Source organism: Carcharhinus amblyrhynchos, chromosome 1 (assembly GCF_965287045.1).
Source record: "Carcharhinus amblyrhynchos chromosome 1, sCarAmb.v2.hapA, whole genome shotgun sequence".
Taxonomy (NCBI): domain Eukaryota; kingdom Metazoa; phylum Chordata; class Chondrichthyes; order Carcharhiniformes; family Carcharhinidae; genus Carcharhinus; species Carcharhinus amblyrhynchos.
The window spans coordinates 163,268,152-163,283,291 of record NC_137324.1 but is presented as its reverse complement, the minus strand read 5'-3'; the positions used below and the strand labels follow the sequence as shown (position 1 = coordinate 163,283,291).

Genomic DNA, 15,140 nt, shown 5'->3' with positions numbered 1-15,140 from the left:
AGTCATGGCTGACATGCCAAATTTCCTTAGTCTTCTGAGAAAGTAGAGGCATTGATGGGCTTTCTTAGCTATAGTGTCCTTCACTCTATGAACTTACTTTTAAATTCTTCAAGGAAGGTAGTTCTGGTTTGGCTTTACTGTCCTATTAGTGTGGTGCAATCTCACACCCATTCAAAACCACTTTCCCAACTTGAGTACAAAATTTTAAAGTTTTAAAGTTTATTTATTAGTGTAGGCTTACATTAACTTACAAGTAGGCTTACATTAACACTGCAATGAAGTTACTGTGAAAATCCCCCTAGTCACCATATTCTGGTGCCTGTTTGGGTACACTGTGGGAGAATTTACCATGGCCAAATGCACCTGACCAGCCCATCTTTTGGGCTTGTGGGAAGAAACTGGAGCACCTGGAGGAAACCCACTCAAACATGGGGAGAATCTGCAGACTTCGCACACTCAGTGACCCAAGCCAGGAATTGATCTCAGGACCCTGGCGCTTTGAGGCAGCAGTGCTAACCACTGTGCATCCCAATCTGACAATGAATTGAAGTATTAAGAGTGCTGCTATTTGGATGAGATGCTTAGGTGCTGTCACAGTCAATGCCAAATCAAGATCCCTTGCAGGATTAGAAGACAAATAGGAGTTCATGTTCATCTATTCTGGCCAACATTTATCTTTCCCTGTTAGGCTAGATATATAGTTGAAGCAATTGGGTTAGAAAGGAATTTATGAACATAGCTAGTCCATTGCATTTGGACTGCTAATTTTATGGAAGATAAATACCAACTGTTTAGCTCAAGTAGCTTGTCTGCGTGCTGTAGTTTCTTCTGAGACCACATTTTCCTATCATGCGATTGCCCACAGTACTTAAAATTCATCATTTGTGGTTGACCAAGTTGATCTGATTTGGTTTTCCAGTGTATGAAGTGGCAGCACTACCACTTTCAAGCTAACTACAGCACTGCAAGCATTGGATAGATACTGTAGATGTATCTACTTGACTTCTGATGTCTGCTTTCTGTAAATTTTATTTTTTTTCTTTCACTAACCTGTTTCTGGAGTAATTTTAAAATGCTGTAAAACTGTGTGTTTGATTGATGAGGAGCAGTTAGATGAGGGTCATGGTATGGATAAGTTGGACTGCAACAATATTGGTGAACTGATCCTTTTCTGATCTTTGTTTGCATATGTCTGTAATTCTTCATCACTACGGCAATACTGATATCAAAGTCGATAGCTTTTGCTATGTCCAGGACACTCAACTGTTTTTTGATATCACATGAGATGAACCAAATTGGACTCATCAGTCCCACAGAGTCACACAGGTAGAACATTTCTGACCTGACTAGTGTCAAGCGTACATTCTATGTTTTCATGGCATTGAACCAGAAGGGAGATTATGAGATATATGATCAAGAGCTTGGTGAAACAGACATGTCCAGGATACTTTCACAGAAAATTTCTAACAGAAAAGGTTCCAAGATTTAACATATCTGCAATCAGGGCGACTGACATTGAAACATTACTGTAAGGCCTAGTTTCCTGTTTCATGCTTCATTTACTAAAGATCGGACAATGCAGGCATTGCCAGAATCATGCTGTCTAAATTTGGTATCCTGGTATCACATCAGCTTGCTGGGTTGCGTGATGTCAGGATAACCTAATTCAACATGTTCAGGTGTATGCAATGGGCACAGATGCATGTGTCCATATCTTCGGAGAACCCTGGATGGGCATGCAGTCGCTCAGCATAGCCCACCCCTGGTGCTTCCAGGAATGAAGCTAACTCATTGAAATTCATGCCTGTGGAGACTAAAAAGCAGGAAGTGTAAGTTTATCTAATTCAGTATAGAGAAGGCAAAATAAAAAGAAGGAAAGAAGATATGATATTAAGAGAAACTTAAGAATCAGAAATAAAAAGTAAACATTTAAAAAAACTTCTGCCAATAATTAGGACACTTTTAGAATCCTATAGTGCAGAAGGAATCCATTCATCCCATCGAGTCTGCACTGACCACAATCCCACCCAGGCCGTATCCTCATAACTCCATACATTTATCGGAGCTAGTCCCCCCGACACGAAGGGACAATTTAGCATGGCCAATTCACCTAACCTGTACATCTTTGGACTGTGGGAGGAAACCAGAGCACCTGGAGGAAATCCACACAGATATGGGGAGAATGTGCAAATTCCACACAGACAGTGATCCAAACTAGGAATCAAACCTGGGTCCCTGGCACTGTGAGGTCAACACCAGTGCTAACGATTGCACCATAATGTTGCCTGTAAAATTTAAGCTTGTGAAATTAATTTTTCAGTAGCAGAGAAGTCATTTTGTAGCAAGGCTTATTATGCTCATAGAGTCATAGAGGTTTACAGCATGGAACAGGCTCTTTGGCCCAACTTGTCCATGCTGCCCTTATTTTTTTTTAAACTCTTAAGCTAATCCCAATTGCCCGCATTTGGCACATATCTCTCTGTACCCATCGTACCCATGTAACTATCTGAATGCTTTTTAAAAGATAAAATTGTACCCGCCCCTACTACTACCTCTAGCAGTTTGTTCCAGACACTCACCACCCTGTGTGTGAAAAAATTGCCCCTCTGGACACTTTTGTATCTCTCCCCTCTCATCTTAAACCTATGCCCTCTAGTTTTAGACTCCTCTACCTTTGGCAAAAGATATTGACTATCTACCTTGCCTATGCCCCTCATTATTTTATAGACCTCTATAAGGTCACCCCTCAGCCTCCTACGCTCCAGAAAAAAAAAAGTCCCAGTCTATTCAGCCTCTCCCTATAACTCAATCCATCGAGTCCCGGTAGCTTTCTAGTAAATCTTTTCTGCACTCTTTCTAGTTTAATAATATCCTTTCTATAATGAGGTGACCAGAATTGCACACAGTATTCCAAGTGTGGCCTTACCAATGTCTTGTACAACTTCAACAAGATGTCCCAACTCCTGTATTCACTGCTGATATAAATTCATTTAAATTTGAATGATCATACTCGAGAATGTTTAGTGGGCAAAAACTGCTGCTTTATACCCTTATGCTGTTTCATGCCAGGCACCGGGGTAAACTTTCTGGACTCACCTGCCACACAAATTTTCATAGGTGGGATGGAAAATTCAGTGAATAATTTTAAAGGACAATTGACCTCGGGTGGGAATTTCTGGGACAGATGAAACCAGAACCTCCCGCCCAGTGTCCACATTTAACTATGCTTGTGCAGATACTGGAAGTTACTCTTCGATTTACTCAAGTATAAAAGTTATCAGTGATAGCCTCAATCTTGGTACTACTTCAAAATTTGAGCCAAGACTTTATATGTTGCTGCTACAGGTGTTAAACCTTGGATGTTCCAGTAATTGGAGATTGAGTAAATTGAGTCTAGATTCCCTGGAGTTCAGAAAAATGAGAGGCAATCTCAATGAAACATACAAGATTTTGAAAGGGCTTGATCGAGTAGATGCTGAGAAATTGTTTCTCCTGGATGAGGAATCTAAATCACAGGGCACAGTCTCTGGGTAGGAGGCTAAGCATTTAGGATTGTGATGAAGGGAAATTTCTTCACTCAGAAAGTTGTGAATCTTCAGAATTCTCTACCTCAGAGAAATGTGAATGCTCCATTGTTCAACACATGTAAGATTGGAATAGATAGATTTTTAGTCCCTTACGGAATCAAGGTGATGTGGGGAATAGATAGGGAAGTGGAGTTGAAATCGAGGTCAATCATGATCATATTGCAAGATAGAACAGGCTCAATGGGCCATATGCTGCTACTTATGTTTTTTGTGTTCTTGAATGTAATTTCTTTAATGTAATTATATTACATTAATGATGGAACCACTTGTAGGACTTAACAGTATTGGAGGCCTAAATTATCATCAGTACAAATAGAATGATTAACCTAGGATACTTCTGCTATAGCTGTATGTTTTACACTATTGGGCTCAAGAACTCTAATGGTAGTTCAGTCAATAATGTCAATATTCACAAGTTAACAAGAATTGATGCATCTTAAATCATCACAAATTGAGAATGATTAAACATATATTATAGTTAATTGTATTTCTTTAGGATCATTCAATTTAATAATGTAAACTTGTTCTTGGAATATCATAATATTCAAATAAATATGTTCACACAGCTTGTAATTAAAAATTTTGTCCTACCCTGGCAGATGGTGACTATAGTTTGTGTGTCTTGCATTTCAGTTGATAATTTTGAAATAGGTTGAAAAGCTTGCATGACCACAAGAGATGACCACAGGAGTATACTGTATTGCATGATCTGCAAATTCAGGGACAATTTGACCAAACCAATGTGATTTCTTCCATGCTGAGGTTCAGGAAATGTTATCTCTTACTTACTTTATCAGTTAATTCTTCTGTTCAAAATGTCAATCCAGATATCCAAATCAGATCTGAAACCTGTGTCTGCTTCCAATAAAGCATTATTTTCTCTTCAATTTTTTATAGCATCCCAGAAAAATTACTGGCCTGTACTCGGACCTTTCATACTGTTGGTGATATTGGTTTCTGCAATTGGTTTCTACAAGAAAAGACAGAAAAGTCAGACAAATTCCATTATGCCAGGTATGTAACTGGTAAACATTTGTTAAAAGCAAAATATGAATTTTGAATTGAAAAATGGATGAACTGGTTGGTCATAATGGTGTTCAGATTTGCAGCACAGAATCCAAATGCTTTTGCATGGCACAAATTAGGACATTTACTCTTCTCTCTCCTCTGTTTGTCACCATGTTTTTTTTACTACAAGCGCACAACAAATGAAAGAGTGTCACCTGAATTGTTCACAAACATTATTTTAACTAATCTTCTACAGATAAGTATTTGTATAATTTATAAATGATATTACTTTACATTTTGAAAATATGTGAATGGAACTCATTGGCCCTAAACCTCTCTCTAGGCATTTAATTGTGCCCTGACTCAGCTCATGCTGCGATTGTGTTCATTCAAATAATCCCAAGAATTTGGCTGGGATTTTGCTTATGCTGCTCTTGCTCCATCATTGTAACTTTGGTGCAAGTGTGGCTATGCCTCATTTACATAATAAGTAATTAGGGCTTCCATCACACTAGTGACAAAGTAATGGCAGGGGAGTGAGAAAGGGTCTGAGGAAACATCCATCCATTACCACTGAAATAGTTTTTTTAAAATATTTAATCTATTACTGCAATATATTACCATTATCTTATAAATTGAGTTTGTGTCTTTATATGCCCTGTTTGTGAACACAAGTCCTCACTCACCTGAAGAAGGAGCCTGAGGCTCCGAAAGCTAGTGCTGCCAAATAAACCTGTTGGACTTTAACCTGATGTTGTGAGACTTCTTAAATTGGGTAAGATCAGAAAGGTGATTCCATTGAAAAGTATAAGATTCTGCATGAGCTTGACAGGGTAGGCACTGAACTGTTGTTTCCCCTAGACTGGAGATCTAGAACACAGGGGTCACCTTTGCAGAATAGGGGATGGTCCTTTAGAACTGAGATGAGGAGAAATTTATTCACCCAAAGGGTTGTGAATCTTTGGAATTCCCTACCCAACAGAATTGTGGTTACTACACTATTATATACATTTAAGGATGAGATAGACAAATTATAAGTCTCTTGGGGAATCAAGGGACACGGGAAGCGTGCAGGAAAGTGGAGATGAGGCTGAAGATTGAGCATGATCGTAATGAATGGCAGAGCAGTCTTGAAGGGCTGGATAGTCTACATGGTCCTGCTCCTACTTCTAATCATGTTAATATTGAATAATAAAGAATTTTGCACCATTTAACAGTTTTAATGTGGATGACAAATTTGGTTTCCTTTGTCCCTTTTTAAGCGCCAGTTCATGTTGTGAGAGAAGAGGTCAATGAGGAAAACCATGAGAATGAAGGAAATGAGGAGAATTCATCTTCAAGAGGTTCATCTCACTGGGTATGTTACAGAATGAAAGTCAATTCGATTATATTACCAATTTCCTGGGGGTCATGATGTCCATTAAGAATGCAATGGTTAGTAAACCATAAATATCACTAAGTTGATTAGCTTATAGTAGGGCAAAATGGACTCTTAAATCATTCACCTTAACTTTTTATCAAAATGTCTGCCCAGGTTTTTTTTTGTTTATTCCTGGGAGCACAAAAGCCAACACCCATCCCTAATTATCCATGAGAATTCAATAAACAAGGGATTATAAAATGCCTAGATTTTTTGTGGAATTGTTTTACATTAGCCAGTAGAAATGATTCTAATATTTATACACCAACCACACTTTGGAAGACCAATATACTACTGAGTGAATGTGTTCATCTCATCCTGCCAAAATCAAAGTAGTTAAACAACAAAATCATGAATTAAGATTTCTTTACTGGACTTCAGATAATCCACTAGCAGCACTTCAGTTTAAAACATTACAAGGTGTTATAACTGATTAAATCAGTAAACCAAAGATCACCATGAATCAGCATCAGCTGGGGTCTACTTAGTATAAAATGAAGCTCAATTCCAGAATTAGCAAAAAGTTGACTTGGTTAGTGCACAGTTAGACATCTGATGCAGTTGACAAGTTAAAATATTTGAACAACAAGTGTACTGGATATGCTAAAATAATTATGCTTAGTTCAGCTTATTACTGATAAGCTCTGAACATTTTAGTACTGACTCTTGGATGATTCTCACCTATCTGGGTCAGTGCAGTAGATGTGATTGACTGGCTTCCCTTTCTCATGTTAGTTTTCTGAGACATCATTGTGAATCTCCTCCATTTCCTCTTGAGCAGTCTATTGGTATAGGTCTACTTCGTAAGTGGTTATATTTGGCTGAAAGCTAGTTCAAATTTTATTTCCATTATTCTTAGGAAAACCTCACTTACATAAATGCGACACACTTAAACAATCATTTATACTTATATAAGCTTCAAAATCTTTCATCAGATCCTTCAAATATTTCCCAGCTTGTAATCTCTTTCTCAGAGACAGTGATCACTCTCAAAAATGGAAGAATACTGATTCACTAGCTGAGGGAGGGTGCTAAGTAATTAGAGAAGAGTTCCAATGTTTTTTATATGCTTGTAAAAATCACTGCATATAATGTGTAGAGACAATATCATCTGCTGTCAGACCTGCTGAGTAATTTCCAGAATTTTCTGTTCAGATTTTCAACATTCGCAGTATTTTAGTTCTGTATTAGGAATTAGTTTGCGATTGCCCCAAACCTATCCAACAAGAAAATAATATTTTCATGCCAGTCATAAGAACTAAGAGCAGTTGGCAATTCAGTTGCTCGAGCTGGTTCCGCCAATCAATATGATCATGGCTGATCTCATTTTGACCTCAACTCCACTTTCCTGTCCGTTCTCTATAATCCTTAAACTCATTATTAATTAAAAATCTGTCCATCTCCTCCTATAATATACTCAATGTCACAGCATCCACTGAACTTTGGAGTAATGAATTCCACAGATCCATGACCCTTTTAGAGAAGTAATTTCTCTTCATTTCTGATTTGAATCTGCTGCCCCTTATCCTAAAACTATGACCTCTCTTCTAGATTGCCCCACAAGAGGAAACATCCTTTCAACGTCTATTATATATCTCGATTAGATATCTTCTTGTTTTCCTAAATTCCAGAAAGGATAGGCCTAAACTGTCTTCATTAGACAAACCTCTCATCTCTGGAATCAATCTAGTGAACTTCCTCTGAACTGACGCCAGTGCAACTACATCCCTCCTCAACTAAGGGGACCAAAAATGTGCACAATACTCCAGGTGTGATCTCAATAATCCTTTGTTTAGTTGCACAAAGGATTCCTTCATAATAAATGCCAAAATTCCATTTGCCTTCCTTATTATTTGCTACAGCTGCATGCTAATTTTCTGCAATTCATACATGATTTCAGCCAGTTCCCTCTGCCCTGAAGATCTCTCCATTTAAATAAGTAGCCTATTTTCCAACAAAAATGGATAACTTCACACATATCCACATTGTTTGAACAAAGTGGCGTAAGATTGCACTTTCAAACTCACCCAAAAAATGGATCTGAAATTCTCCTGTTTTCACACTCGTTTGGCACTTAGAATGTTTTTGGTTAGATCGCCCCCTCCATCTTCCAAATTTTGGCCCACTCATCTAATCTGTCCATACCATTTATGGATTTCTAATTTCTTTATTAAAACTTACTATCCCACCTATTTTAGTGTCACCTACAAATTTGGCTATAATACCTCTTATCCCTCCATCCAAGTCATTAATAATAGATTGTAAATAGTTGGGGCCCGAGATCCAAACTCTGTGACACTCCACGACTGCTCATTGGTTCACTAATGTCCTTTAGGGAAGGAAATCTGCCCTCATTTCCTGGTCTGGCTTACATGTTATTCCAGAGCCACAGCAACATCAACTGTTCTCAGGCAACTAGGGATGGGCAATAAATGCTGGCCAGGCAGTGACGCACATGTCCCATGAATGTATAAAAAAAAACTACATCTTGCCAACTAGAAACAGACCCATTTATCCCAATACTGCTTTCTGTCAGTTAGCCAGTCTTTGATCAAAGCAAATATATTACCCCAAATCCTATGTAATCTTACCTTGTGTATTAATCTTTTGCGCAGAATCTTATCAAATACATTCTGGAAGTCCAATATACAACATCAACAGGATCCCCATTATCCACTTTGCTTATTAGATCTTCAAAGAACTCTAGCAAATTAGTCAAACATATTTTCATGCTATCATTCATGAATGTCATGGACTAGAAACCAGGGCAAGTAAAATTGCCAGCTCCAACGCAACCTTCCCTGAAGAGCTCAATGCATTCTATGCCTGTTTTGAGGAAGAGGTCACCAAGAGCATGCTCTCCACCCTGGAAGAACCTGTATCTGGGGTCACCATTGCAGATGTCAGAGCAGCCTTCTCAAAGGTCAACCCATGGAAAGCGATTGGCCCAGATGGGCTACTTGGACGAGCACTCAGGTCCTGCGCAGATCAGCTGGCTGAGGTATTCACAGACATCTTCAACCTCTCTTTAAAACCATCTGAGGTCCCTATCTGCTTCAAGAAGACAGCCATCATCCTGGTATCTAAGAAAACCCAAGCAGCATGCCTTAATTACTATCGGCCGGTGGCAATGACATCCACCATTATGAAGTGCTTCGAAAGGCTAGTCATGGCACAAATCAATTCCAGCCTCCTGGACTACCTGCAGCCACTACAGTTTGCCTAATGCTGCAACAGGTCCACAGCAGATATCATCTCCCTAGCCCTACACTCAACCCTGGAACACTTGGATAAAAGAACACCTATACTAGACTCTTATTTATTGACTATAGTTCAACTTCAACACTGTTATTCCCATGAAACTCATCTCCAGACTCCGTGGCCCAGGCCTTGGCACCTCCCTTTGTGACTGGATCCTGAACTTCCTAACTCACAGACCACAATCAGTAAGGATAGGCATCAACACCTCCTCCATGATCATCCTCAACACTAGTGCCCCACAAGGCTGTGTTCTCAGCCCCCTACTATACTTGTTATACACCCATTACTGTGCAACCAAATTCCTCTTAAATTCAATTTTCAAGTTTGTTGACAACACCACTATAGTGGGTTGGATCTCAAACAGTGATGAGACAAAGTACAGGAATGCGATAGAGAATCTGGTGAACTGTGTAACAACAATAATCTCTCCCTCAATGTCAAAAAAACGAAGGAGATTGTCATCGTCTTCAGGAAGCGTAAAGAAGAACATGCTCCTGTCTACATCAATGGGACAAAGTAGAAAGGGCCAAGAGCTGCAAGTTTTTAGGCGTTCAGATCACCAACAACCTGACCTGGTCCCCCCATGCTGACACTATAGTTAAGAAAGCCCACCAACGCCTCTACTTTCTCAGAAGACTAAGGAGATTTGGCACATCAGCTACGACTCTCACCAACTTTTACAGATGCACCATAGAAAGCATTCTTTCTGGTTGAATCACAGCTTGCTCTTGCTCTGCCAAGACCACAAAGAACTACAAAAGATTGTGACTGTAGCCCAATCCATCATGAAAACCAACCTCCCTTCCATTGACTGTGTCTGCACTTCCTGCTGCCTCGACAAAGCAGCCAGCATAATTGAGGACCCCACGCTCCTGGGACATTCTGTCTTCCACCTTCTTCCATTAAGAAGATACAAAAGTCTGAGGTCAGGTACCAACCGACTGAAGAACTGCTTCTGTCAGACTTTTGAATGGACTTATCTTGCATTAAGTTGATCTTTCTCTACTCTAGTTATGATTGTAACACTACATTCTACACTCTCTAGTTTCCTTCTCTATGAACGGTATATTTTGCCTGCAGAGTGCGCAACAAATAATACTTTTCATTGTATGTTAATACATGTGACAATAATAAATCAAATAAAATCAAAAAGTTTCAGGAAAACAGAGCAGTGTATTGTTTTTGGTTAGACGGCTCAATTCTTCATTTTTAACTTTGTTGACACAATTCGAAAATTCAAACTAAAATTGCCATTTACCTTCATAACTTAAAAGTTTCATGTGATGTTTTAAGTTTCATGGAAAATTACAATCCATTGCAGAAGAGTTTGAGATGCCAGGAATTTAAACTTGTGAACACAGAACCACTTTGGGCTGAAAAATTCCTCCCATTAATTGGGAATGAGGGTGAATCCAACATTTCTTGTTAGCTCAGTAATATGTTACAAAAGATTGTGGTTAGTTGAATTATTATTTTAAAGGGTTCCATTCAACTAATAAATAATTCCCTGGCTTTTTCAGATGACCTCATCGCTATATGAATCTTTTGACTACTTTGCCATCAAAGATGAAAATGAAGAAATCAGTTGTGCTGCCTCAAACAGATGAATTTTCCACATCCTGCATTATGCAAAAGGGGAAAAGTATTTTCAAAATAGATTTTGCTTGTATTTCAACTTTTTCAATATTTTAAGAAGGCTGCAAGCGGAAACTTTGCTGTGAAGGGAAAGAACTCTGCCAGGAGTTCACAGAAGCCATGTCAAGTGGTACAGTCTGCTGCAGCTCTACGGTGGTAAACACCATGGATGGAATTTTATGGCCCCCCTCACGTTAGGGGCCAGAACCATAAAACGCAGTGAGCTATTCAGAATTCTGTGGACTTTGGCAGGACTATAAAATCCTACTGCTGGGAGAGGCCATAAAATTCCATCCCATGGATTAATGAAACAAAGAATTAATTTCCCCACTCCTGCTTTTCTGCTGTCAGCTGTTTTATGGAGTGAGGCACCAAATGATGCAAAAGCAGCTTCCAGGAAGCTGTCTGAGAATGGAATGTAACTGATAGCTTGGGGAAACTTGTGAAGGAGGAAAGTTGAGGCACTGGGGCATGGTTCTTGCCATCACTAGAGATTAACATAAAACCAAATTCGGTGTCTTAGCTGAAAAGAGTGCATCCAGCATTTCTTGCCTTTTACAATTTGAGCATGATCATGGAGTCAACCAGGAGCGCTGTAGTATTTGAGCAGTGGTGTTATTCATTTTTTTATGGGTTGCGGGTGTCGCTAGAAAACTTAGTATTTATTGCCCATCCCTAGTTGCCCTTGAGAAGGTGATAGTGAGTTGCCTTCTTGAACTGCTGCAGTCTCTGATGTGTAGGTACACCAACACTGTTAGGGCATTCCAGGATTTTGATCCAGCGACAGTGAAGGAACGGCAACATATTTTCAAGTCAGGATGATGGAACGTGGAAGGAAATCTCCAAGTAGTGGTGTTCTCAAAGTATCTGCTGCTCTTGTAATACAGTGGAAAGTCTCAGTGCCCTGAGTTTTTGTTCTAAGCTGTGCTTCTGCAGCCTGGCATCCAACCCATCATTGCAGCCAGACACTGAAGTGTCCCCTGAAGAAAGAAGAATTAATGCAAATTTTTCAACATGGTATTCTTAAGCATGTCCTAATAACTGATGAATAACAGCACTTAAAGTCATCGCCTTAGCGCATGCCACATAGCCCACTTTTCCATACATGCTATGTTTGAATCATTGAATGATTACACAGAAAGAGGCCATTCAACCCATTGTATTCACATTGGCTCGCTACAAGAGAAAGGTGACTAATGCCCTCCAAACCCTTTCCCATCATGTTTGTGGCTAATGTTAGTTTCCATGTCCATTCTCATTTGTGTATGACTAACCTAGGTATTCATTTCTAGATCTAACTCAATCAAGTTCATCTCTGCTATGTGTCTCTCTTTATTCTTATTACTTCAGGATTTAAGAGAAAGCAAAGGTAAATCAATGGCTCCCTTTTTCTACAGTGAACTATGTCCTCAAAATCCTTCACCTGCTCCTTTCATCAATGGCGAAGACCTCTTGAATGTGTTCATCTTAAAGTATGAGACCATCCATGTTGTTACCTCTTCTATAATCTGACAGTGTCCTTTTCCATGCACCTGACAATTCTCCTGCTCACCTCCCAGCACTTATTGATCAGTCCGGTTTTTCTCTCTATTCCCTCCTTTTTCGAAGTTACTCTCCCTCAAATGACCTATTTCCTGTTCTGTCAATCTCCTAGAAGACCCAGCTGCAGTGTCCGGCTGACTGAGAGGCACCAGCAGGGTTGTTGGCAGACTGTTTGGTGAGAGAGCAGACATATTGTCCTCCTGAAAGACAGCAAGTGCTCCCCAATGGAACTTTTCCGTGGTGATGCCTTAATAATCCTAGGACTTTGCTGGAGAGGAGTTATGTCCAAGGAAGCCTGTCTCAACAGAGTCTGCTCCACCATTCAATGAGATCATGCTGATCTGAAATGACAATCCTCAACTCCACTTTCCTACCTTATCCCCATAACCCCAGTGATTAAAAATCTATCTAAGACTTAGTCTTGAACATAGCTAGTGACCAACCTCCTCAGCCATCTGCAGTAAAGAATTTCACAGATTCACTACTTTGAGAGAAGAAATTCCTCCTCATCTGTCTTAAATGGGCGACCCCTTATTCTGAGATTAAGCTCTCTGCCACTAGGCTGTCCTAAAAGGGAAACAGCCTCTCAGCATCTATCGTGCCTAGGACCCTGAGAATCTTATATGTCTCAATAAGGTCACCTCTCATTCTTCTAAATGCCAATGAGTACAGTCCCAATCTACTCAACCTCTCCTCTTAGAAAATCCCTCCATGCTTTCTCTGGATTGCTTCCAATGCTATTATATATTTCCTTAAATAGATGGACCAAAATTCTTCCAGGTGTGGTCTAACTAGTACTTTGTATAGTTTTAGCAAGATTTTCTTATTTATATACTATATTCCCTTTGAAATGAAGGCCAATATTCCATTACCCTTCCTCATTACCTGCTGATCTTGTATACTAGTTTTTTGTGATTTATGCACAAGGACCCCCAATTCCCTCTGAGCTGCAGCTTTCTTGATTTATATAATATTCAGCTCCTTTATTCTTCCTACCAAAGTGCATAACTTTACATTTTGTGACATTATTTTCCATCTGCCAAGTTTTTATGCACTCACTTAACCTGTCTATATTCCTCTGTCACCTCTGTACACCCTCATTGCTTGCCTTACCACCTATCTTTGTGTCATCTGCAAATTTGGCAATAGTACACTCACTTCCCTCGTCCAAGGTGTTAACATAAATTGTAAATAATTGTGGCCCTAGCACTGATCCTTCTGCACTCCCCTAATTACAGGTTGCCAACTTGAAAATGCCCCTCTTATCCCAACTCGGTCATCTATTAGTTAGCCAGTCCTCTATCTGTGCTAATATTATACCCCCAACACTATGGGTTTTTATCTTATTAAGTTGCCTTTTCTGTGGTAGCTTAGTGCGGACATTTACCAGTTCTCTTTTATCTATGCTGCTTATTACCATCTCCAGAGAATCTAATAAATTTGTCAGGCATGATTTCCCCTCATGAAGCCATGCTGACTCTGTTTGATTATATTATGCAGATCTAAATGCTCTGCTATTACATCCTTTATAATGGAATCTAACATTATTTGGGTTTTGGAGGAAGCTAACTTCAAGGGACGTCACAATACTGAAGAATTTTCAGGTTGTCTTAGTTCCTGACATGATTCCAAGATCGGTGTTGATTAACAGGGAAAACTTAGATGCAATTATTTCTGTAAAATTACCATTTTTTTGTTAATTTTAATAAACATTTTTATTTTCCCATGCCCAAGTTGGTAATGCAAAAACATCTAGATGCAATCAATGGGCTGGAGATGGGTGGGTGGCTGGAGAGGAGGCGTGTGTGTGGCTTATCCTTTCTGTTTGCTCCAAAGTGACAGCATATCGCTGGTTAAGTTAACTACATTCCAACCTACCAGAGAAGAAAGTGCATAAAGTTGAATTGAAATTACATTAAGTTCTACTGAAGTGACTCAATCAGTGAAAAGCCAAGGGTTAACTGTCAGGTTCAGGAAACACTGTCAGTCTGCATTGTTGGTGATTTTGTCAATAATTGACCTTTAAAACAGGCAGAAAGAATGCAAAAAAATAAATTGTGATTCTTTTTCATTATGTGAAAAAATAAGGAAATCTGGCACATAACCTCAGTCACAACACCATATCATACCTTTCATTTATGACTCTCTGCACCAAATAGAAAGATGGGTGCTTTTCAAACATTATCTAAAAATAAATAATTGAAAGCAGAAATTAAACTCTACACATCAAAGCTTGCAGAGCTAACTGTTTGCAACATAAAGAGACAAACAGAGTGTTAATGGTCTAGAATTTGCTGAGCAGGGCATCTCATGGATAGTTTTTCCTTAACCTTCAGTTTGAAAATATTCTGCACATCAACTTGCTGGAAGTGCAAACTGATAATAACAGTAAAGAGGCATTTTTTGGGCTTTGGTGAATGGAAGGATCAACAATCTCAATCCTTAACCAATGAAATTTAGGCATTGAAAAAGAAACAGGAATAACGGAGAAGGAAATATTTTTAAAGTTTATATGTGGAAATTAAAAATTAAACTTACATCAGATTTTGGAGGGGAAGCAAGTCTACCTGGATTCTTATTAATTGATCTGATTAATAAGAGCTTAAAATGTGCAATGTATATTTCTGGTGAACTCTGTTTTAAATTGTATAAAGAGCAAAAGTGTAATTTGTGATGTAATGTCTATA

At 39.1% G+C, this 15,140-nt stretch overlaps 1 protein-coding gene and 2 long non-coding RNA genes across 3 annotated transcripts in view; 1 reads left to right on the top strand and 2 right to left on the bottom strand.

The window, feature by feature from the left end:
- Positions 1–10,086, bottom strand: part of LOC145346879 (uncharacterized) — a 10,470-nt gene extending 384 nt beyond the window's left edge. The window contains exons 1-2 of the long non-coding RNA XR_013887739.1: positions 6,697–10,086; positions 4,377–4,557 (exon numbers count right to left, since the gene is read on the bottom strand). This is a non-coding gene — a long non-coding RNA (uncharacterized LOC145346879). The remainder of the gene's footprint in view (positions 1–4,376; positions 4,558–6,696) is intronic.
- LOC145346866 (uncharacterized) overlaps positions 1–10,883 on the top strand; it is a 26,549-nt gene extending 15,666 nt beyond the window's left edge. The window contains exons 3-5 of the mRNA XM_080194725.1: positions 4,485–4,601; positions 5,858–5,952; positions 10,797–10,883. Coding sequence (XP_080050851.1) covers positions 4,485–4,601; positions 5,858–5,952; positions 10,797–10,883 — 299 coding nt within the window. The remainder of the gene's footprint in view (positions 1–4,484; positions 4,602–5,857; positions 5,953–10,796) is intronic.
- On the bottom strand, positions 10,185–15,140 carry LOC145346873 (uncharacterized). The gene is made up of 3 exons (XR_013887737.1): positions 14,583–15,140; positions 14,332–14,473; positions 10,185–11,891 (listed from the first exon to the last, which is right to left on the bottom strand). It is a non-coding gene; the product is annotated as an uncharacterized LOC145346873 (long non-coding RNA).